The 22,792-nt window shown below is 39.1% G+C and overlaps 3 protein-coding genes across 3 annotated transcripts; 2 read left to right on the top strand and 1 right to left on the bottom strand.

Annotated features, from left to right (window-relative positions):
* The first annotated feature begins 857 nt into the window (after positions 1-857).
* On the top strand, positions 858-6,395 carry LOC130965687 (uncharacterized). Its single transcript, XM_057890447.1, has 9 exons — positions 858-1,017; positions 1,397-1,498; positions 1,866-1,952; positions 2,336-2,380; positions 3,302-3,361; positions 3,973-4,758; positions 5,354-5,863; positions 5,916-6,095; positions 6,241-6,395. Exons 1-9 carry the CDS (start codon positions 858-860, stop codon positions 6,393-6,395), a joined length of 2,085 nt encoding a protein of 694 aa, XP_057746430.1.
* A 7,253-nt stretch (positions 6,396-13,648) lies between these two features.
* Positions 13,649-14,743, top strand: LOC130965679 (aspartic proteinase nepenthesin-1-like). The gene has a single exon (XM_057890442.1). It carries the CDS (start codon positions 13,649-13,651, stop codon positions 14,741-14,743), a length of 1,095 nt encoding a protein of 364 aa, XP_057746425.1.
* A 7,208-nt stretch (positions 14,744-21,951) lies between these two features.
* On the bottom strand, positions 21,952-22,488 carry LOC130965661 (uncharacterized). The gene has a single exon (XM_057890426.1). The coding sequence runs from the start codon at positions 22,486-22,488 to the stop codon at positions 21,952-21,954; it is 537 nt and encodes a 178-aa protein (XP_057746409.1).
* Between the last annotated feature and the right edge of the window lie 304 nt (positions 22,489-22,792).

The raw sequence follows: 22,792 nt of genomic DNA, 5'->3' as shown, positions 1-22,792 counted from the left end.
ATAGATCTCTGAAAGCATAATTCGCATTTTAATTGAGCTCATACAGTCGATAGTAACTAAGTTAAACACAAAGAAATATAAACCATTTGGAAACGGTTTTGCAAATAGTTACAATAGCTTGGCCAGCACAAAATAGTAGGATAATAAAACTGTAATGGAGGCTAAATTACTAAGAAAGTTGACTACTTAGATATTAAAGGCAACATGAGGGTATAAAAAGGCTATCAAAACATAACACAAAAAGGAGTAACCTTGGATAATAGAAATTTTTAAAACATTTTAAATGGTCAAGTTTATAATATCAAAAGAGTCAAAATAGAAGTAAAAAATGAATAAATAATTAAAAGATAAACTTTACCCCTAAAAGAAACAGGATCTTTTTAGTTATTAATATATTGTGTTTTGTAGTCCACAAAGAAGGAATCAAAACAATATGGTTAAAACCAGAATATTAATGCAAATTGAATTAAACCATAAATGCAGATATTAGCACGAAGAATGAATCTATACATCAATAATTCATAAAAAACAATATGGTTAAAACCAGAATATTAATGCAAATTGAATTAAACCATAAATGTAGATATTAGCACGATATAGTGGTGAATCAAAAATTAATCAACCTAAAACTAGGTCAAGAGGCAGGGAAAAAAAATACAGTGGGGCATATAAGAAACAAAGATAACACCAGCATTGAGATAGTAGTTTAGGTTTCTTTAGTGAGTGAAGACGTCTAACAAAATATCCAAAGCAGTAGAAATTTCAACAATACATGTGTAGCTAACAAAATACTGTGGCTGACCGTGTGTGGCTAAAGAAACTTTAAACTAGAAGTTATATGTAGGACTACTGTTAAAATGGACCAAAACTCCTCATTCATATCTAGGTGTAAAAGGAAGATTATCATGGATGACAAGAGAAAGAAGTTGAAGACATCACAATCAGACTCTCAGAGGACATTGTACACTCGAGTACCTCTGCAGCAAATCTTCCATAGCTCATCTTCACAAGAATCAGGTGCGTAAATTTTTAATAAAAAATAGTGAAATCTGTGCAATGTTCATCACTATATAATGTCCACTTAGATAATATCCTAAAGACGAAAATTTGGTAGTATTCTTAATAAGGTTCATCATATTCTGAAGTATATGGAATATGCTATGTAACTGTGTATGGGATATCAACATGCCTCAAAAACCTAAGATGGACTTTTTTTTCAGATAAACTTGAACAAAGGATGACTGGAAGAAGCTCAAGGTCTTCTATCTCAAGTGTTACAGTAGAAGAAAAAGAACAAGGGCACAATGAAGCAGCGAGTAACATAACATTTGAAGTTCTTTAGATTAGCAAATTGTCTTACAAAAATGGATTCACTTTATACTCAATTTCTATGCAGAAATTTTAGAAAAAGGAAGAGAAACTCATTATGGAACTCATTACAAGGATAAGGAAAATTATGATACTGCAAAACACCACTACATAGACTCCGGCAGCTTAGGTACGTCCAAAAGGTCCCCATCAATGACTATAGCAATTTATCATGAGTGTGTGGGTGGCAGTGGTCATGGTGCTCATTCGATAGGCTAGATATTTTGATATGGTTAACTCATTTTCTATATATTTTTCCAACAAGTTGTACTGTTTTTCATAATATAGTGTCACCACTTGATTATTAGACCCGGATATGTAAACTTTCCAACAGGTTGAACTGTCTTTCGTAATAATAAGTCATATTATGAATATTAGATCTGGACAAACTGTTAAAAAAATAGCAATCTCGGATACGGGGTTTTTATGAAGTCATCAGATAAAAAGTTTGTGGGATGTAAAGCTTGGAAATGACATGTATTGTGTGAACCCTATAGGTAACATAAGTGCAGAGACGACGAAAATTTGCAGGAGGGAAAGGGCTCTTAAGCTGGCTAAAAAAAGAAATGTGAATACTCGATCAGGTTAGTTCCAAGTAGTTTATGTTGAGTACAATAATTTTTAACGAAATTGATGCAAACGGTATGGTCCAAGTAGATATAGTTCAAAAGATAGATAATTTTAAGTTTACTATCCAAACGCATATAGTCCTGGGGGCATCAAATCTTCTCACACATGGTACACACACTCAGTTGATAATCTTCCTTTATTTAGGGGTTGTTGCTTCGAGACTATTTAGTTCCTCAACTATAAACTAAATATATACACTCAAATCTACCATATTTACAATTGAAAAAATTTATTGCAGAAACATATTCCAGGATGAATACGCGAACTCCAACCTCACTTAGAACCACAGCAAAAACTAGATTGCCACAAATTTTTAATTCAAATTCAAATGGATCAGGTCATGACGAGGGTGGCTCCGTGGACAAGAGTAACGTAGCAATGGGTAAGAAATTTATATACAATATTAAGTGGCAGATATTAGAGAAGGATTCCTAATTAATAGTGTTAATTAGAAAAAATTGAGAAAAAATGTCTTAGCTTCAACTTCAAAGTGGTTATGTATTGGATTTACTTCATATTCCTTTAAACTCACTCTGCATAAGTAATAAAGTAAAATTATTTAGCAAAACTGGCTATTATGTTAAAAAAAATCAATGAACACCTAAAAGTGATTCTCACAAACAAAAGCTTGGATTTTACGGCCTTTTATTCAAAGCAACTAGCTTATCAAATTTACCTTTTAAAATTTAATTTTCTATTAATGTAAAACATTTTTTTGTTGAACAAAATGAACAAGAATATTTAGTTCCCACAAAGTTCTCCAAAATAAGTAAACCAGTTAAAAAAGGTTATCTTTAAACAATAACAGATATTTTGTCAAACCAATATTAAAAATTATTGACGATCCAAAATTTTTAAAAGAATACAAAAATGTTCCAGCTTCAACTTTTCAGTGGTTATGCATTGGATTTAGTTTACATTCCTTTAAACTAAGGCTACCTAATAATTAAGTAACCTTAAAATGACGAATATACTATTTACTTAATAGACCAAAATATAAACATACTTAAAATAATTCAACACAAAGATTTGGTTTGGTAACAATATTTTTTCAAGGGTAGTTTATCAAAATTAAATTTCAAAAGATAGTTTTTTGAATTTCTTGAAGTTATTTTTGTTAAGTCAGAGTCAAAATTCATTTTAATTTAATGAGCATAAGCAACATTTGTTTCATCAATTACTTTTACAGAATGCCAAATACTATATGCATAAACGTAACAGACTTTTTGGAGGAATAATCTAACCAAGTGACACAAGATAACTTTTTCCTCAAAACTATATCTTGACTTCATCTATTATGCAGCAAATCGACCAGCTACTAATGACGCATGCACAAACACGCCTCCAAATAATCCTAACGAAGGTATATGGCCGAAAATAACCTACCTTAATAGAATGTTGCAGAGGAGGACAAGTTGAAATTCCTCAGCTCCAAGAAGCACCCAAGGTTTTGTATGAGTTGTTATATGGCGATGACATCAAAAGCAAGCATTTCCGTGAGAACATTAGGACTTATAACTCTATGTTCCAATTCACCTCGATGGGTGCCAAGATTGATCGAACTATAACAAAAAGCAAAGGGCCACGCACGTTTATTCTATATGGAGAGAATTATCATCTGATGGGTAGCCTTATACCCGAAGAGGGGTGCATGGCAAGATTTGCACAATTATATGTGTACGATACACAAAATGAAATTCAAAATCGTATAGCAGTGATAAGGTGCGTAACGAAATTAAATATGGCCATGGTTATTATGTGTTGATTAAATCAATATGAAACTATTCATTTAACTAACACAATTACATAAATTTCGAAAATGATTGAACATGATACAGAGGAAAAGACAACAACAAAATACATGAAGATATTGTTAGAGATTTGAAGAAGATGTTGGACGATAACAACGTGTTGGTCAAGGCATTTCGAATGGTTCGGGAGTCTATAGGACCTGACTACACATCCACAGTGAAGTTGAGGTTGTTTGGCAAACGGGTAAAGATGGTAGGCGATATAACCTACCATCCACTAATGAGGTTGCTGCGCTGATAGTAGGCGACTTTGATTTTGCCAAAACTGATAGAGACATTGTGGTTGAAACACATAGTGGGAGGCTACAACGAATTAATCAGCTAAATCCAGCCTATTTGGCATTGCAGTACCCTTTATTGTTTCCATATGGAGAGGATGGGTTCAAGGAAGACATTCCTCTAAATAAAAAAAGTGGTAAAGAAGATAAGGGTAGGCAAGAGGTCTCAATGAAGGATTTTTTTGCGTTCAGGATCCAAGAGAGGCTAGCCGATGCATCTCCATTGCTCTATTCAAGAAGGTTATTTCAGCAATTCTTGGTAGACGGATTCTCCATGATTGAGTCAGCCAGACTAAATTACATTCGGCTTGATCAAGAAAAGTTTAGGTGTGAAATGTACAAGGGCTTATCCGAAGCAGTGTTAAGTGGGGAAACTAGACCTGCGTCAAGAGGAAAACGTATCATCCTGCCTTCTTCATTCACGGGAGGGCCTAGGTACATGATACAAAACTACCAAGATGCAATGGCGATTTGCAGGGTGGTTGGCTATCCAGACCTTTTTCTTACATTCACATGTAATCCGAAATGGCCTGAATTAGAAGATTTTCTTAAGAATAGAGAACTACATGCAGAAGACCGACCAGACATGGTATGTAGAGCTTTCAAAGTTAAGTTGGACAAACTTATCCAAGACATCAGAAAGAACCAAATATTTGGGCGCGTTAGTGCAGGTAAACAATATCCTGTTACCTACTCTTTAATATTAATATGCATGTTTTTTAGCTCTTTAATATTAATATGCATGTTTTTTACCTCTTCCAATACATGTATGTTCGTTGTGGAGATATTTTGACTTTTTATGCAACCAATCATTTTATACAATAAAAAATTAACTTCTTCTATCACACGTTTTTAAACAAATCCACAATAGAAATTTCTATTTCCAAAAAATACCTTAACACATATACACAAGACCCTTTATAAATTAAAATGTGTGATGTGAAGATTTTTGGATGAAAAGAAATATGGAACTGTAAAAATAGGGAACTAAATTACTGTTTAATTCACTTGCAGCCTAAGATGGCTACATTTTTTATATATTTCAGTTCCAGTGAAGTTTTTGAAACTTTACAAAATGCGAATTCCATTCAATTATAAAAAGTTTGCTAGATTTGTATGAATAAAGAGACAATCATTTATGAAATTAACCAGCGTTGTCGTTTTTCATCATATAACTATGTAAAAGCATCTCCTGTATTAACTAATGGGAAGTACACAATGTCTAAGAACCTGTATACATGTGTTTGTACATAATCTCCTTTGCAGTTGTCTATACAATCGAGTTTCAGAAGCGCGGTCTCCCTCATGCACATATTCTGTTATTTCTATATCATGATGACAAGTTTCCAACGGGAGAAGACATAGACCGGATCATAAGTGCTGAGATACCCGACAAGGTCAACGATCCACTATATTACGAAGCAGTGGAAAAGCACATGATGCATGGTCCATGTGGTAGTTTTAGGAAAGATTCACCCTGCATGGAAAATGGTCAATGCATGAGGCACTTTCCTAAGAGATTTGTTGCGAGTACTACTATTGATGAAGACGGTTATCCGGTTTATAGGCGCAGGGATGATGGCAAAATAATAACCAAATCAGGTGTGGAACTTGACAATCGATATGTCGTGCCTCACAATAGGAAGTTATTATTGAAATATGGTGCTCACATAAATGTTGAATGGTGTAACCAGTCAAGATCGATTAAGTATCTATTTAAATACGTCAATAAAGGCCACGACCGTGTTACAGCTTCATTTTACAAAAGTGCCACAAGTGATGCGGATAATGATCAGTGTGATGAAGTTAGTATGTATTATGATTGTAGGTATATCCCCGTGTGAAGCTGCATGGAGAATTTTCGGGTATAGCATTCATTATAGGAACCCTTCTGTGGTAAGGCTAGGCTTTCACCTTCCTGGTGAACAACCAGTGATATTCAAAGACGATGAAAACCTGGATGACGTTGCTAGGAAAGAGTCTGTGAAAGAATCCATGTTCTTAGGAGGTTCGAGGCAAACAAAAAATACCCAGAAGCTCGTCTTTGACGTATGTGGAATTTCCTTCTAAGTTTGTATGGAAGGCTAATACTAGAAAATGGTTTCCAAGAAAATCTCATGTAGTTATTGGCCGTATTTTCTTTGTACCTCCAGGATCAGGAGAAATTTACTACCTAAGACTACTTCTAAATTTTGTTAGAGGACCTACCAGTTATGAACAAATTAGAACTATTGATGGTGTTATCTACTCGACATTTCGAGATGCATGCTATGCATATGGACTTTTGGCTGATGATAAAGAATATTGATGCTATAGAGGAAGCAAGTCACTGGGGCTCAGGAGAATACTTAAGAAGGCTTTATGCAACACTTCTGTTTTCTAACTCGATGGCTAGGCCGGAACATGTATGGGAAAACACACGGAGAATGCTATCTGATGACATTCTTCATCGGCAAAGAAGGTTACTTACAATCAAGGTATGCTGTTATAGTTATTATTATTAATTGTAGAAAATAAGTGTTCTTATCTTTGTATCAGTTTGTCAATACTATTAATGTTACTAGACAACTATCAGATAATTCTATCAATAAATAGTTGACTTATGAATGTGCCAGATTATAATATATTTTACTTCACAAAATAAAGTATGAATCTCATACAAAACAAAAAGACATGGACACAATTCCCTAAATTAACAATAAACATTACTAACAAATAATATACACATGAATCAAAACAAATTCTTTAAATGACATACTTACCTCGAGGTGGTTGAGCCACAAATTATATCTGAAGTTTATGCACAAATGTCTCCATGGTCATAAATGCTTATATCGAAGTGTACAATAGGGTGTATCCTTTTTCCTTATTCTGCATCTTGCTGTATATATGCCCTGCAAAAAATCCAATTCTATTAAGCATTGAGATATCATAAGAAGCTGAAAATATATTGCTATATAGATAATATACATCCAAATAGCGGAGTTGAAAATATCCAATATAGATTTGGGAAATATAATAATCAACTACGTGAGGTAAAACAAACGTATAACTAAATAATGATCTCGGTCATAATAAGACAGATGTAAATGTAATTGATGTATGTTTTATTGCAATGTTTATCTTCTTCAAAATCATACTATTACTTACAACGGTGTATACACTTTGTTGAACAGAGTTACAAATTACAGATGAAGAATTATGGGATCTGACGTTGATAGAAATTGAAAAACTACTCAAGAGTTATAACAAGAGCTTAAGAGATTTTCCATCAATGCCATTCCCTGATATTGATACAAGTTGATGCAAATTATGAATGGGGAAAACAATAAGTTGATTTCTGATGAGCTTCGGTACGATAAACGAATTTTGACTGCTGAACATGAAGTGTATGTACAACAACTTACAAACGAGCAAAGAGAGCTTATGAAGAAGTGATGACAGCAGTGAATAGTGGGCAGGGTGGTGTTTTCTTTCTATATGGTTATGGTGGTACGGAAAACATTTCTTTGGAAGACACTTGCTGCAGCTATTAGGTCCAAGGGTCAAATCGTGTTGACAGTTGCTTCAAGTGGCATAGCATCCCTCTTATACCCGTGGTAGGACGGACATTCTCGCTTTGCAATACCACTCAATTTGGATGAATTTTCAACATGCAACATAAAGCAAAATACTCCATTGGCTGAATTAATAATTAGAGCTAAGCTTATTGTGTGGGATGAAGCCTATGGTCAATAAACTTTGTATTGAAGCACTCGATAGGACCATGAGAGATATTTTGAGGTTCAACAATTTTGCAAGCTTGGAACAACCATTTGAGGAAAGACAGTGGTTTTTGGAGGTGATTTTCGACAAATACTACCAGTAATACCCAAAGGTAGTAGGCAAGAGATTGTCAATGCTACAATTAACTCATCATATATATGGGATAGTTGTAAGCTGTTGACTTTGACAAGAAACATGCGCTTACAAGCGGACAATAGCAATTGTGAAAACAATGACTTAAGAGAATTTGCTGATTGGATTTTAAGCATTGGAGATGGCAAATGGGATCATCTATAGATGGTATTGATAAGATCAAGATCCCAGATGATATATTGATACATGATTGGGATGATCCTATTAGTTCGATATGTAAGCAACTTACCCTGAATTATTTTCCGGTTCAAGCTGTGTTTCACATGTAAAAGACAAGCCATCCTCGCACCGACACTACAACTGGTTGATGAAATAAACAATTATATGATGAGTTTGAACCCATCCAAAGCTCAGACTTATTATAGTTCTGATACAGTTTCTGAATCTGAAACAAATAATGATATTTTGGCATCAATTCACACACCAGAGTTCCTAAACACTATTAGATGCTCAGGAGTACCAAACCATGAGATAACTGTTAAGGTAGGGACACCAATCATGTTACTAAGAAATATAGATCACTCAGCAGGTCTATGTAATGGCACACGATTGGTTGTGTCCAAACTTGGAAAGCACATAATAGAAGCAAAAAGTTTAACAGGGCAAGGAGCTGGCCAAAAAGTGTTTATTCCTAGAATGACCCTAACCCCTCTGATCATAGGATACCATTTAAATTTCAAAGGCGACAATTTCCTATCATGGTTCTTATGCAATGACAATTAACAAGAGTCAAGGGCAGTCGTTGTCACATGTTGGTTTGATATTAAAAAAGCCTGTATTCACACATGGACAACTATATGTTGCAGTTTCAAGAGTTACCAATAAAAGAGGGCTCAAGATCATAATATGTCATGAAGAAAAAGAGAAGAAAGAAACAAACAATGTGGTGTTCAAAGAAGTATTTACAAACGTTGAATAAGTAGTTTATTATGCGAGTACCACCCATAAGGTATGTCCCAATTGCATGCTTCTTAGTTCAAGATCCTCATATGTTTTTAATATATGGATATGTTCTAATTTCATGGTTTTTAGGTAGGCCTATCAATTTATAATTCTTGGTTGTGGGTTAGTCAATCAAGTTAAAGCGAACATATAGGATCAGTAAGGTATTAAATGTAGCATTCCATCAGAATAAATTCCATTCGAATATATATATATATATATATATATATATATATATATATATATATATATAAGCGCATTTTGTAATGTGCATAAAAGAAATTCACAATGATCTCCATATGGGATGGCAGACCATCCTTATAACAATACCACAAATCCATCATAATTAACCTAACAGATCATTGTTTTTGCAGGTGATTTTCAAACCAGATATGCTGAGTAGAAAGAGAGTTTCAAACCAGATATGTTGAGTAGAAAAAGAGAGCAAGAATCCAAAAAATGACATTTTGGAATTAAAGTTCACAACCGCTTGCAGAAATAGCTCTAATTCTACTATATTAGCAGTAAATCAGTTAGGTTGGCATTAAACATGTGAAAAGTATATGCTCAGATGTCGTTCATTCAAATTCATCGACAGAACTCATGTCACATTTAGTGATTTTTTCTAACTAAAAGTTAAAAAAGGTAGCATTCTCTTTCTTTATTTCAGGTGACTTTCATATTAAACCCCCAGAAAAGGAGTCACACAAGTAGAACAACTATATAGTATCCCCTCGATCAATCTGACCTCAAGATGGTGCATTTTGGTTTTTTATGACTTCACAAGAGCATAGTTGGCCTTTCATAAGTCAAAAGATGGTGCATTTCTTTTTTTATGACTTCACAAGAGCATTAGTTACCATTTCATAAGTCGAGTCATGTTAACTTTAGTGCGAGTGGAAACAGAATATATGAAGTCTAAATTTAAAATTTGTTAGAACTGTGAGGATATAACTTTATTATCCATTATTTGATAAAGTTATTTTCTTAAAAATGTCTTTTTATAACATTTGAGGCAATCACTCTTATCAGAATTTAACATCCATAATATGAAAAAATTATCTGTGGTTATGCAGAAGACTATATAAAATTTCATAACAATGCTACCGTTCAAGAGTAACATATATATATAAACACCTGCTTGGCAAAAAAACGTGCTAGCAAACACATACACTAAACCAAGCACCTGCTTGGCAAAAAACCGTTCTAGCAAACACATACGCTAAACCAAAACTCGAAAATATATGAGTGTTAACCCATTTTTATTTATATATTTGTTCCTTTATACAGTAAATTAGAAAGTCTTGGTTATTTATATATTTGTTCCTTTATACATTAAATTAGATAGTCTATAGCAAGCTACCGTTGTGTCAAACAAGAATGGACAGACACAATGATTCAAAGGATATCTTCTTTCAGATATTCATAAGGATATCTTCTTTCAGATATTCATGCACTAAAGGAGGGTATAGATATGTCATAATACTTACACAATACATTTCGCAGATCTTGAGTATAGTTGGTTTGGTACTTCCTAAGCTGCACAACAATTTAGAGCAACGATGATCAAACACCGGATAATTTATGGAAAACAAGATAGAAGATACATTGCGCTAACAACTAATTCTTCAAGAGTTACTTTAAAATATAAAAGATGATGGCTACTCATTCTTCAAGAGTTACTTTAACATATAAAAGATGATGGCTATTTAATTTAAACCTCTGCATAACTATATTGCATACATGATCAAACTTTATATCGTTGGACCATATCATAGTTGTCTTCTCTATACCAGCAAATTTTGGCAAGCCTTACATTAGAAGGATTCTTCGTTTCAGCCTCTGCTTTATATCATTTTCAATTGATAAAATAATATAAATGGAAAACACATTTTTAAAAACCAATTGACAAGTAGAATTAGAAATCCAAATCTGATCTCTTATTTTCATTTAATCAGCAAGATCCTCACTTAAATTAACATAAGAATACCAACAGCATCATAAAAGAGAGAGAAAAAAGGAAACTTAACATAACTTGAAAAAGGAATACACTTCTCCAACAGCATCAGAGCTCCACAGATCTGATATAAATTCAGAATTTCATTTCATCTTTTGAAATCCATTCTCACTCAAAGGAAATCAACGGTGAAATTACAATCAAAATTACTCTTCAACCGAACTAACACACCAATGCACACAAGCCAAAATAACAACACCAGCAGATTACTCTCTGCATTTTTATTCACTTCAAAATAGAACATTGCATTTGATTCATTCTCGCAAAATAATGGAAAGTGATTATAATATAATATAAATGGAAAAATCCCCGTTCAGAGCGAACACAACTGGCATTAGATATCAAAATCTCTTATTGAAGTTCAAATCCCTTTTCATCTCCTGAGCAGCATCTATGCTCAAATCAACGCTCAACAGGAGAACAGCCATAACAAGAATATCAAAATTACTATTATGAGCATCATAGAAGACATAGATGAAATTAAGAAAAATCACTTTCAAAGAAAAGGGAAAAGAACCTGTCCAAAACGAATACAGGTAGCATTGAACCTCCAAGACCACAATTTATTTTTATCTTTTGAGCCGCATTTTCACCCAAACGAAGCTTCAACAAGGAGACAAAAACGTCATCAAAATTTCTCTTCACCCGAAGAAACACACCAACGCACACAACCAAATAGTAACACCACCATAAATTAAACTTAAAATAGTTGAAGCTTAATCAGATCACAATTTTACCAACGCATCTACTAATTATAACAATTTTTCAATGGTTATTTTTTACAAACAACAAATTGTTTGTATCCACTTATATCAGGATCAGTTATATCGGAATGGTAACCAGCATACGGTTTTCGATAATATATTAGCAATAATCAAGACTAAAAAGTAAATTAATAAAAGGCTTAGGAAAAGATATCACACATCACCTCAATTAAGTTTCGGTGATCTTTTTCCCCACCATTTTTTTTTGCTGGGCCAATCTGATCATTTTGGAACACATAATTAAACTCAAACATTACGAAATCAAAACATACAAAAGTTAACGCCTTTTACAATTGTAATATGAAAATGCAGATCCCAAAGAACTTTCAAACCGATCACTGAATCGTACCTGATGCATGCAAGCTTTTTCCCCCAAAACTGTGTTCAAGCCAGCCTTGAGCGAGTTTTTTCAACATCTTTAGTGATATCGCATTCAACAATACATGATTGATTCTGAAATTTCATTTTCGAAGGAAAAAAGGATTCTTCAAAGTGATTATAATTACAAGTATCTGCAGCTACCCATTATATATATGGGTCATCTTGATTAGTGGCACCCATTCGGTGAAACGGTAGGTGAGAATTAATTTTCATTAAATGAATGGGAGGTAGAGAGGGTAATAGGATATAATCAACACACATCTGTGATCTACTAGAAGAAGAAAGGAGAAGATAGGAGGACATAATCTTTTATCAAAAATTATTACAAATAGTTGACATCTGTCAAAATATCAACATGTCTTTTTTATAAGTTAATTGGGCTTGTTATTGGAGTGACACATGACATAAAAAAATATAATGAATTAAAGAGCTGACACCTAAGTGAGTTCCATGCATTGTCATTCCCATTTTGTATGCAAATGCATTTTAAAATTATCATATGCTATATTAGTACATACTATATTATTCGTATTGGCACTATTATTATATTACTATATTATGAAATTATTATATTATTACAATTATTATATACGATAAAAAGTTTTAGGTATATAAAAATACTGATCTTTCAGTTGTTTTTCTATACTATACATTGATGATTATCAAATTAAAGAAAATTCATAGTAAGTAACATTTACTATATATATTAGTACAATAGAATATTGTAGTTCAAATATAAGTAGGACCATTATCCTGATTTTTAAATAAGATTGATATAAAAGAATGAATAACTATAATACACTAACTGTTAAGTATTTTTACAATTTAATTATATAACTGATTAAACAAAATTTACAAATAAAAATTATATTTCACACATTTTTTATAAATTGAAATCACAATTTAAATAGCATTATAAATTATTTTTAACTGTCATCTGTTCCACTTTGTTTAGATAATAAAAAATATAATCATACACCAACAAATAAAATAATGAAATTCAAAATAATTTAAACGAAAAAATAAATTACGTTATAATGCAACTAACTAGACAATTATTATTCGTAAAGAAGTGAAGCTTCTGGACATACATTAACATATTTAAATTGAAGGATTGACTTTTATTATTACACATGCTTATATCATTGTGTTTAATCCCTGACTTTTTCTTTATTTCTTTAATATCAATTTTTATGATTGATTAGTCATATAGATAAATTATATAACCGCGCATAGCGCGGGTGGTACTCTAGTTTATATAATGTGTACACTGGACTATTTATTTGGCCTAATATGAGTTAAAAAATGAACATTCAGAATAAAATACTACTAATTTCTTAAACACAATATACCCATATTGTCCAGAATAACTATCTGAATACCATAAATAACAAACATCTGACATTCTACTGAACATCCTTCTTTGTCCAAAAATTATTGGGTGCCGATTTGAAAATTTATTGCGCGCTCTGTCTCTCTATAAAAGGAGACTAATGGTGTTGATGACTTTGCAACAAGAAACGAATGAAGAGTAAGCGCATGGCTTCCACCACCACTTTCTTCCTTTACCTTATCTTTCTCTTATGCTCAACTTTGAACTTCATGCCCTTAGAAGCACCTCCTCCAGATTTCTCAACAAAAGTAACATATGACCCTGACTCAGATCTATACATAGCTTCCTATTCCATTGGCACACCACCACAAAATGTCCTTGCCTTCGTTGACACAGCAAGTGACGTCATATGGACCAATTCCAAAACAGCTTTCAAATCCGCAAGCTCCACCACTTACGCTGTTCTGCCATGTGACGACAAAAGATTTTGTCAGAAACTAAATCAGAGAACTTGCAAGATTGGTAAAAATCAAAATTGCAACTATACGATCAAATACTTCGATCAAGCATCAACATCGGGGGTGATTTCGGAAGACAAATTCTCCTTTGATGCAAAGGTCGACGTGGGGATCTTAAAGTTCGGTTACTCTACGAATACAAGCCCTGATTTCGAAGGGAAGGACATCAATGGTTGTTTGGCACTAAGCCGTATTACCCCTTTCTCCTTCATCTCTCAATTAGGTATCCAAAAGTTTTCTCACTGCTTCGTTAAAACAAGCTCTAAAAGTACTACAATGTATTTTGGGTCAAAAGCCGTTATACCTGCAAAAGACTCAATACCATTGGTAGACCCCAAATACTACTATGTCAAACTTAATGGAATCAGTGTGGGAAACAAAAGAGTCAACGTGAGTCAACCTGGAAAAATTTATGTTGACACTGCTGCTACTTACTCGCGGCTTAAAAAAGCGGTGTATGATCCTTTTCTGAAATTCATAAGAGAAGAGGTGGTTAAGCCTGCTGCAAAGAGTCCTCACGATTTCCTCGAGTTCTGTTTTAAGGCGACTAAAGCAGAGGTGGATAACTTGCCAAAGGTGACGTTTCAGTTCGCCGATAACAAAGTAAATGTTAGTTTTGTGAATGGTGTTACTTATTTGGAATTTGATGGCGGAGTTTGGTGTCTTGCCATTATACGATCGACTGATAATGAGTCGCTGTTGGGGAACTTTCAATTGGCTAACCTCAATGTTGGATATGATATCGCAGGGAAACAGATTTCCTTTACCAATACGAACTGTTAGCCATGCATTTTAGGGTGAAATCTAGTATGTTTACTTTTTATAGTAGGTGAAAACTCAGATTCAGTCGATTTCACGTAAAGTTGATAGCTGAGAGTCGTTAGATAAATATTTAGTTAAATGAATCAAATCATTTAATGACTCTTAGTTATCAACTTCACGTAAAGTCGACTGCACATGAGTTTCCACTTTTATAGTAACTATGGTGATTATCAAATATTTTTAAAATTAAAGTTATATTTTGATAATATTTTTTAAAATACCATAGCTACTTTAAGCAGAGTAGCATACAATATGATAGTATGTAGATCTATAAGAAGATGAAATAATAAAGGAAGTGAACGTATGCTTCTGGTGTATCATACTATATATAGGTAGAAGACGACGTTCATCTTTCTAGTGTATAATAATATTGCCTTCTTTGAAGTTTTGAAGTATATGTGTAATGTGTTGTTCTAATATAAAGGTATCTGCTACCATGCATTTTTTTTTAACTTTCTAACAAAAGGTAATATTTGAAGCACCAAAACACGAGTATCATGCATTAGGAACAATAATAATAATTTGCCTCCACAATCTCCTATTTTTATTTGAGATATTGAAAATTGTTTCGGTCATTAAATTAGTAAAATTAAAAATTTAAAAAGCGGATGACATTTTGTAACTTTTTTTTCTTCTAAAAATTAAAATTGAGAAATTTTATCTCCGTACACTGCAACCACTTAAAAAAATATGAAGCATTAAATGAAACGGTTTTATTAGGTAAATAATGACTTTTGTAAATAATGTGAATAATGAGATCTAAAATTGACTCAATAAAATAAAAAAAATAATATACCCTCAAATTACTTTCTAAATCTTAATATTAGGATAACCATCTGTACATCTAGTGAATTGAACATTCAGTCATCGTTAATTATGCATGAGTAAATCGAATCAAAAGAAATAACCATTCAATTAAAAATAATGAACATAATCATCTGTATACTTATTAAATTGAACATCTGATATATTTATTATTCACATTATTTAATATTTTCATTGTCTATCTGTTACGGCTTGGCCCGAACTGAATGCGGGCCAGCCCGACCCGAGCACCACCCGACCCGAGCGGTTGGGAGTAAGGCGTCCCGATCGCCGACCCGGACACGCGCCCCTGACAGCTGTACTATAGCTGTACAAGGGAGGCCTCGGAGGAGGTGGGCCTGTCCCTACAGAGCCCACCTCTAACACGGTATAAATGGGGAAGGACACGCTCTTCCCCCGAGGTACGTCACCTATCATTCACCTTTTTTGCCTGCACACCCTACTGACAAGAGCGTCGGAGTGTCTTTACAAGTGGCAACCCCCTTTTTTGCACGAGGTACTCGGAACATCGTCCTCGCCAGCCCGGGAGCTCACGACTAGGCAAGACCCCCCCTTTTGCCATTGACCAGGATTCCAGCTAGAACCGTTCGGCACCCGACCTCCTGAACATTGGCGCCGTCTGTGGGGAGTCGAACAAGCTGAATGGAGATCGTGCCGGGTCCTGGGGACCACGGGCGCGCAGCAACTCCAGAAGGAGCAGCCTCCGTCGCTTCACCCCGTGGGAGGTTAAGATCCCCTCCCCGACGAACTGGGGTCTGGTCAAGAGCTCAAGAGGGACGCCCCTTCGGAGGAACGGGCAGTGACAACGCCAGAATAATGCAGGAGTTGCGCCACAGGGTGCAAAACCTAGAACGCCAACTGGCAGATCAAGAGCATCGTCAGCAGACTTCCGACCCCGACTACTCCTAGTCCCCCGAGAGCCGGGGAAGAACCTCCAACCGAAGCAGTCGCTCCCGGCGCACCTCTGTGCCGAGATCAGAATCGGAAAGTAGCCGGGAGGATCGGCAACGCCCTAGGAGGCGAAACGATACAATCATCTACGCCCGGGGCAAACGGGCGTGTGTCATGCGCGGGGACCGCAAAAACGGAGAAGGGAGGTCCGAAAGAACACGGCAACCCGTCATCATGGGCGCCACCCCATTCCACCATTCCATCCTCGAGGTTCGGTTGCCGAGACACTTCGACAAACCAACGGACATGAGGTATGACGGAACGCAAGACCCAAAAGAACACCTAACAGCCTTCAAGGCCCGAATGAACCTCGAAGGAGTGGGGGACGAGGTAAGGTGCCGCGCTTTCCCGGTCACCCTGGCAGGCCCAGCGATACGGTGGTTTAATAGCCTCCCGTAAGGCTCTGTGGCCGGCTTCTCGGACATCAGCCGTGCCTTCTTGGCACAATTCACTACTAGAATTGCAAAGGCAAAGCACCCAATCAATCTCCTCGGCGTGACCCAACGCACCGGGGAGACGACCAGGAAGTATCTAGATCGGTTCAACGACGAATGCCTAGAAATCGAAGGGCTAACCGACTCTGTGGCCACCCTCTGTCTGACGAATGGCCTTCTTAATGAGGATTTCCGGAAACATCTCACCATCAAACCGGTCTGGACGATGCATGAGATCCAGACCGTAGCCAAGGAATACATAAACGATGAGGAAGTCAGCCGGGTCGTGGCTGCCAATAAACGGCAGCCCTTCTACAACCAACCTAGGCAACATGGTAACGGTGAAAGGCAGAAGGAGCAGGCCAGAGACGGAGGTCCGAGCAAGGCACCCAGGCCGTTTCCCCGGATAGGAAAATTCACCAATTACACCCCGCTCACTCTCTCCATCATGGAAGTCTACCAGCAAATTGGCGAAAAGGGAATATTGACGAAGCCCCGACCTCTGAAAGACCGTACAGGGGGGAACAAGTGCCTCTATTGTGATTATCATAAAGGCTACGGGCAACAAACACAGGACTGCTTCGACGTGAAGGATGCGCTAGAACAAACAATCAGGGACAGCAAACTGGCCGAATTCTCCCACCTCATCAGGGAGCCGAGGCGACGACATCGCGACCAAGACGAAGACGGTAAAGCCCGGTCGGCGAAATGACGTCAAGATCCAGAAGACAACGATCAAGGCCTCACCATAATAAACGTGGTGACCGCCAAAAACACAGCGCCAAAGTCGAAGTCCGCGCACAAGAAAGACGCCAAAGTTCTAGCAATTTCCTCCTCGCCGGCGCGAGGCTCCAAAAGGCCCCCGACCATTTCATTCGGACCAGAGGATCATTGGTTCGAGGAGATCCCTGAGAACCCACCCATGGTCATTACGGCTAGGGTGGGAACCGGCCTCGTCAAACGGATCCTTGTGGACACGGGGGCAGACACGAACATTATGTTCCGCAACGTGTTCGATGCACTCGAGTTACGGGACGCCGACCTCATGACTCACCAGCACAGTGTCATAGGGCTAGGCGACCACTTCATTAAACCGGACGGGATAATCTCCCTCCCAACCTCCGTAGGACAAGGGCAAGGATGGAGATCAATAATGGCCGAGTTCGTGGTCCTAGGGGACTCCACTGCCTACAACATCATCCTGGGGAAGAAAACGATCAACGATGTTGAGGCAGTAATCAACACGAAGCTGTTAGTCATGAAGTTCGTTGCTAATGACGGATCTATAGGATCCATCAGAGGAGACCTGGAAACGGCAGTCGCTTGCGACAACGCCAGCCTCTCCTTGAGAAAAAAGTCTAAAGAAGCATCTGGGGTGTTCCTTGCGGACTTAGATGCCAGAATCGATGAGAAACCAAGACCAAAACCAGAGGGGGACCTGGAAAAGTTCAGAGTCGGTGACTCAGAAGAGAAGTTCACGTTCGTTAACAGAAACCTCCCACCCGAACTGAAAGAACCCCTAATGAAAATGATCAGGTCCAACAGAGATCTGTTCGCGTGGACGCCAGCTGATATGCCAGGCATAGACCCCATAGTCATGTCACACAATCTGGCCGTCAAGTCGGACTCTCGTCTAGTGGCCCAAAGGAGGAGAAAGATGTCCCGGGAGAGAGCAGAGGAGGTGGCCAAGCAGACGGCCATCCTCCTAGAAGCAGGTTTCATACGGGAACTAGACTACTCGACATGGCTGTCAAATGTAGTTCTGATAAAGAAACACAATGGTAAATGGAGAATGTGCGTGGACTATTCCGACCTCAACAAAGCTTGTCCCAAGGACTGTTTCCCCCTTCCTAACATAGACGCGCTTGTCGACGCGGCGGCGGGGTACCGGTATTTGAGCTTCATGGATGCTTATTCCGGCTACAACCAAATACCGACGCACCGTCCCGATGAGGACAAAACAGCATTCATAACGCCCGGGGGGGACTTATTGCTACAAGGTGCTGCCGTTCGGACTGAAAAACGCAGGGGTAACCTACCAAAGGTTGATGAACAAAATATTTGGAAGCCCCACAGGCAAGACAGTGGAAGTCTACGTGGACGACATCCTCGCAAAGACTACGCAGCCTAGCGACCTCCTGACCGACCTGGGAAGCGTGTTTACATCTCTCCGGCAACACGGCATGAGGCTAAACCCCCTCAAGTGCGCTTTCGCCATGGAGGCCGGGAAATTCCTGGGATTAATGATAACCCAAAGAGGAGTGGAGGCCAATCCCGAGAAATGCCAGGCAATACTCCAAATAAAGAGTTCAGGGTGTATCAAAGATGTCTAGAGGCTAGCAGGTCGCCTCACTTCGTTATCCCGTTTCCTCGGAGCGTCGGCGGCTAAGACTTTACCCTTCTTTAATCTAATGAGGAAAGGAATAGCGTTTGAATGGACCCCTGTGTGCGAGGAAGCGTTTAGACACTTCAAAGAAATCCTAGCGACACCCCCGGTGCTCGGAAAGCCCAAAGTCCTGGCGACAGTTTTGGTACGAGAGGAGGAGAAGGCTCAACAACCAGTATATTTTGTGAGCAGGGCCCTACAAGGGGCGGAACTGAGATACAGCAAACTGGAGAAGTTAGCTCTGGCGCTCCTGACCTCTTCTCGAAGATTGAAGCAATATTTCCAAGGCCACCAGATCGTCGTCAGGACAGACCAAGGCATCCTCCAAGTGCTCCAAAAACCAGATTTAGCAGGAAGGATGATGACCTGGTCAATTGAGCTGTCCCAATATGACATACAGTACGAACCTCGGCACGCGATCAAGGCGCAAGCAATGGCAGATTTTTTGGTAGAAGTAACGAGGGATCCAACCGAAGAGACGGACATACGGTGGAGGCTCCATGTTGACGGGGCCTCCAACCAAACGTCCGAGGGTGCCGGGATCATCCTCGAGAGCCCGACTGGGGTCATATACGAGCAATCGATCAGATTCGAATTCCCCATTTTGAACAATCAAGCAGAATACGAAGCTCTTCTATGAGGCCTAGCCCTGGCAAAAGAAGTCGGAGCAATGAGGCTGGAGATATGCAGTGATTCACAGGTCGTTACCTCGCAAGTAAACGGAAGCTACCAAGCCAGAGACTCGCTACTGCAAAAATATTTGGAAAAAGTCAAGGAATTGAGTAAGGCATTCGAAGAAGTCGCGATCCGACATGTCTTGAGAGAAAGGAACACCCGGGCAGACCTCCTATCCAAGTTGGCCGGCACGAAACCAGGGGAAGGCAACCGATCTTTCATACAGGGCATGATGAAGGAGCCAGCGGTTACCCTATACCTGACGAGGCTGAGCCCCTCCTGGCTAGACCCCATCACTAGTTTCTTGGAAAGCGGCGAGCTCCCCAGCGACGAGAAGCGCGCTAAAGCGTTGAGAAGGGAGGCAGCCAAGTACGCTATCATTCAGGGTCAGTTATTCAAAAAAGGACTAAGCCAACCCCTGTTGAAGTGCCTACATCCCGAACAGATGGACTACGTGCTCAGAGAAGTCCACGAGGGATGCTGCGGCCACCATATAGGGGGGAAAGCCCTAGCTAGGAAGCTAATCCAGGAAGGATATTACTGGCCAACGATGATGGCAGATTCTAAAGAGTTTGTGAGGAAATGCGTCAAGTGTCAAGAGAACGCCAACTTCCACAAAGCACCAGCTTCGAAACTAAGCCTATTAACGACCTCCCGACCTTTTTCACAATGGGGAGTCGACCTGTTGGGACCTTTCCCACTCGGTCCAGGGCAGGTCAAGTACCTCATAGTCGCCATCGACTACTTCATCAAGTGGATAGAGGCTGAGGCACTAGCCACCATATCCTCTTCCAATTGCAGGAAGTTCATGTGGAGGCAAGTGATAACCCGATTCGGCATTCCGGAAACCGTCGTCTCAGACAACGGCACGCAGTTCACCGACAAGAAGTTCACTGAGTTCCTCGCCGGCCTGGGCGTAAAACAAAAATTCTCCTCGGTAGAGCACCCTCAGACAAACGGCCAGGTCGAATCTGCAAACAAGATCATCCTGCTAGGGTTGAAGAAGCGACTTGATAATAAAAAAGGTGCCTGGGCCGACGAGCTCACCTCGGTCCTCTAGTCCTACGAACAACCGAGCAGTCATCCACCGGAGAAACACCTTTCTGACTAACATATGGATTAGATGCGGTGATACCCGTGGTAGTCGGTTAGCCGAGCCCGAGACTGCTCCTGACGGTAGTAGAGGAAACGGTGAAAAAAGATCTTGTGGACGAAACAAGGGAGATGACCCACTTGTCGGAAACAACACTCAAGCAAAGGATGGCCGTGCGATACAACGCCAAAATACTCAAAAGAGAATTTGCACAGAACAACCTCGTCCTAAGACGCAATGACATCGGTTTACCAACCCCAGGAGAAGGCAAACTGGCGGCGAAATGGGAAGGTCCCTACAGAGTTAAAGAGGTGATCGGCAAGGGCGCCTACAAGCTGGAGAAGCTCAATGCTAAGGAGATCCCGAGAACTTGGAATGCGGACAACTTAAGAAGGTTTTATTCCTAAGTCGTTTACTCTGTAACAATACATTTGTTATGGTGATAGATTTGCTTGATTACCGGTTAAGTTATACTTGCCCATATTTTTGTTATATTTTGTGTCTACTTTCTTTGGATGACTATCGCGCAAACGAGTCCCACGACATACGAACCAGAAGGCATGACGATACACGACCCCGGGACTGATCACCCCGGGAGCCCCCTAGGCCAAAGGCATAACAAACGGCCATATCAAAGAGAAAACTCGACCTCGAGGAAATACCAACATAACGGTAAAGCAAGTAAATCGGCAAACAATAAACAAGACCAAAATAATAAACAAACAAACGTACATACAAACCAACCGACCCACTAACAGGCGCAAAAGTTTTGGTATGGACAAGATCTACAAAAAGTTACAAGAAATCACTTCTTCGGCATATCGACAACCCTCCCATCCTTAATGGTCTTGAAGACACCGATTGCCGATATGTCGAAGTCGGGAGCAATAACCTTCACTTGAGCCTTGAGAGCCTCTTCGACTGTGAAAATCGCATTCTTGCCTTGCTCTCTGGCTTCTTTGTGCTTCTTCCTGAACGCATCGGCCTCATCTTGAGCAGTCTTAGCGGCTGCCAAAGCTGTGTCCCGCTCCTTCTCCAACACGGCCACTCGACCCTGTGCGGCACTCAACTGGCTCTTCAAAGTCATTTCTTGCTCCGTCAGACGGGACACAGAAGCGTCGACAGTCTTTAGCTTCTCTTCGGCCGACGCAGTCTTCTTCTCGGCGGCATCAAGCTTACTCTTCGCCCCGGTCAGCTGCTCCTGAAGTGTTTCGACTTGAGCCTTGAGCTTATTGTTGGCTGTGGCGGCGGTCTCGAGCTTCCGACGAAGCGAGGCCATACCCGAAAGCTCGAACTCAGTCTTCCGAGCTATGACCGTGCCACGAAGGAGGGTGCGGTACATCTATCGTGCCTGCCCCGAGAGGTCGGTACCATGGAAATGTTCCTCCGTGCCGGGAAGCAATTGGGTATCTATAAACGACCCGGCATCAAATTTCCTTTCCATAATGGTAAGGACCCCCTCCGGGCTAGACTGCGACCTTTGTCTCTTGGGAGTGGGGATGACACTCAACTCCTCATCCTCCTCCCGACGAGTGGAAGACGAGTGCCCGGGGACAGCCACTTCCTGGAGAATGGGGGACACGGGCGTTGGAGTGGGAACTTGTTCTGCCATGGCCACCTCAGGAGGCGTGGGCGCCGTCTGCGTC

Source organism: Arachis stenosperma, chromosome 1, assembly GCF_014773155.1.
Source record: "Arachis stenosperma cultivar V10309 chromosome 1, arast.V10309.gnm1.PFL2, whole genome shotgun sequence".
NCBI classification, from domain to species: Eukaryota; Viridiplantae; Streptophyta; class Magnoliopsida; order Fabales; family Fabaceae; genus Arachis; species Arachis stenosperma.
Note: the sequence above shows the minus strand (reverse complement) of the source record. Positions and strands in the feature narration are given on the sequence as shown.

Coding starts and splice junctions, on each gene's coding strand:
- LOC130965687 (XM_057890447.1), top strand. CDS start 858: ATGGACCAAAACTCCTCATTCATATCTAGGTGTAAAAGGAAGATTATC. Junction 2,381..3,301: donor CAAGAGTAACGTAGCAATGG/GTAAGAAATTTA, acceptor TCTATTATGCAG/CAAATCGACCAGCTACTAAT. Junction 5,864..5,915: donor ATTTTACAAAAGTGCCACAA/GTGATGCGGATA, acceptor TTATGATTGTAG/GTATATCCCCGTGTGAAGCT.
- LOC130965661 (XM_057890426.1), bottom strand. CDS start 22,488: ATGTACCGCACCCTCCTTCGTGGCACGGTCATAGCTCGGAAGACTGAG.
- LOC130965679 (XM_057890442.1), top strand. CDS start 13,649: ATGGCTTCCACCACCACTTTCTTCCTTTACCTTATCTTTCTCTTATGC.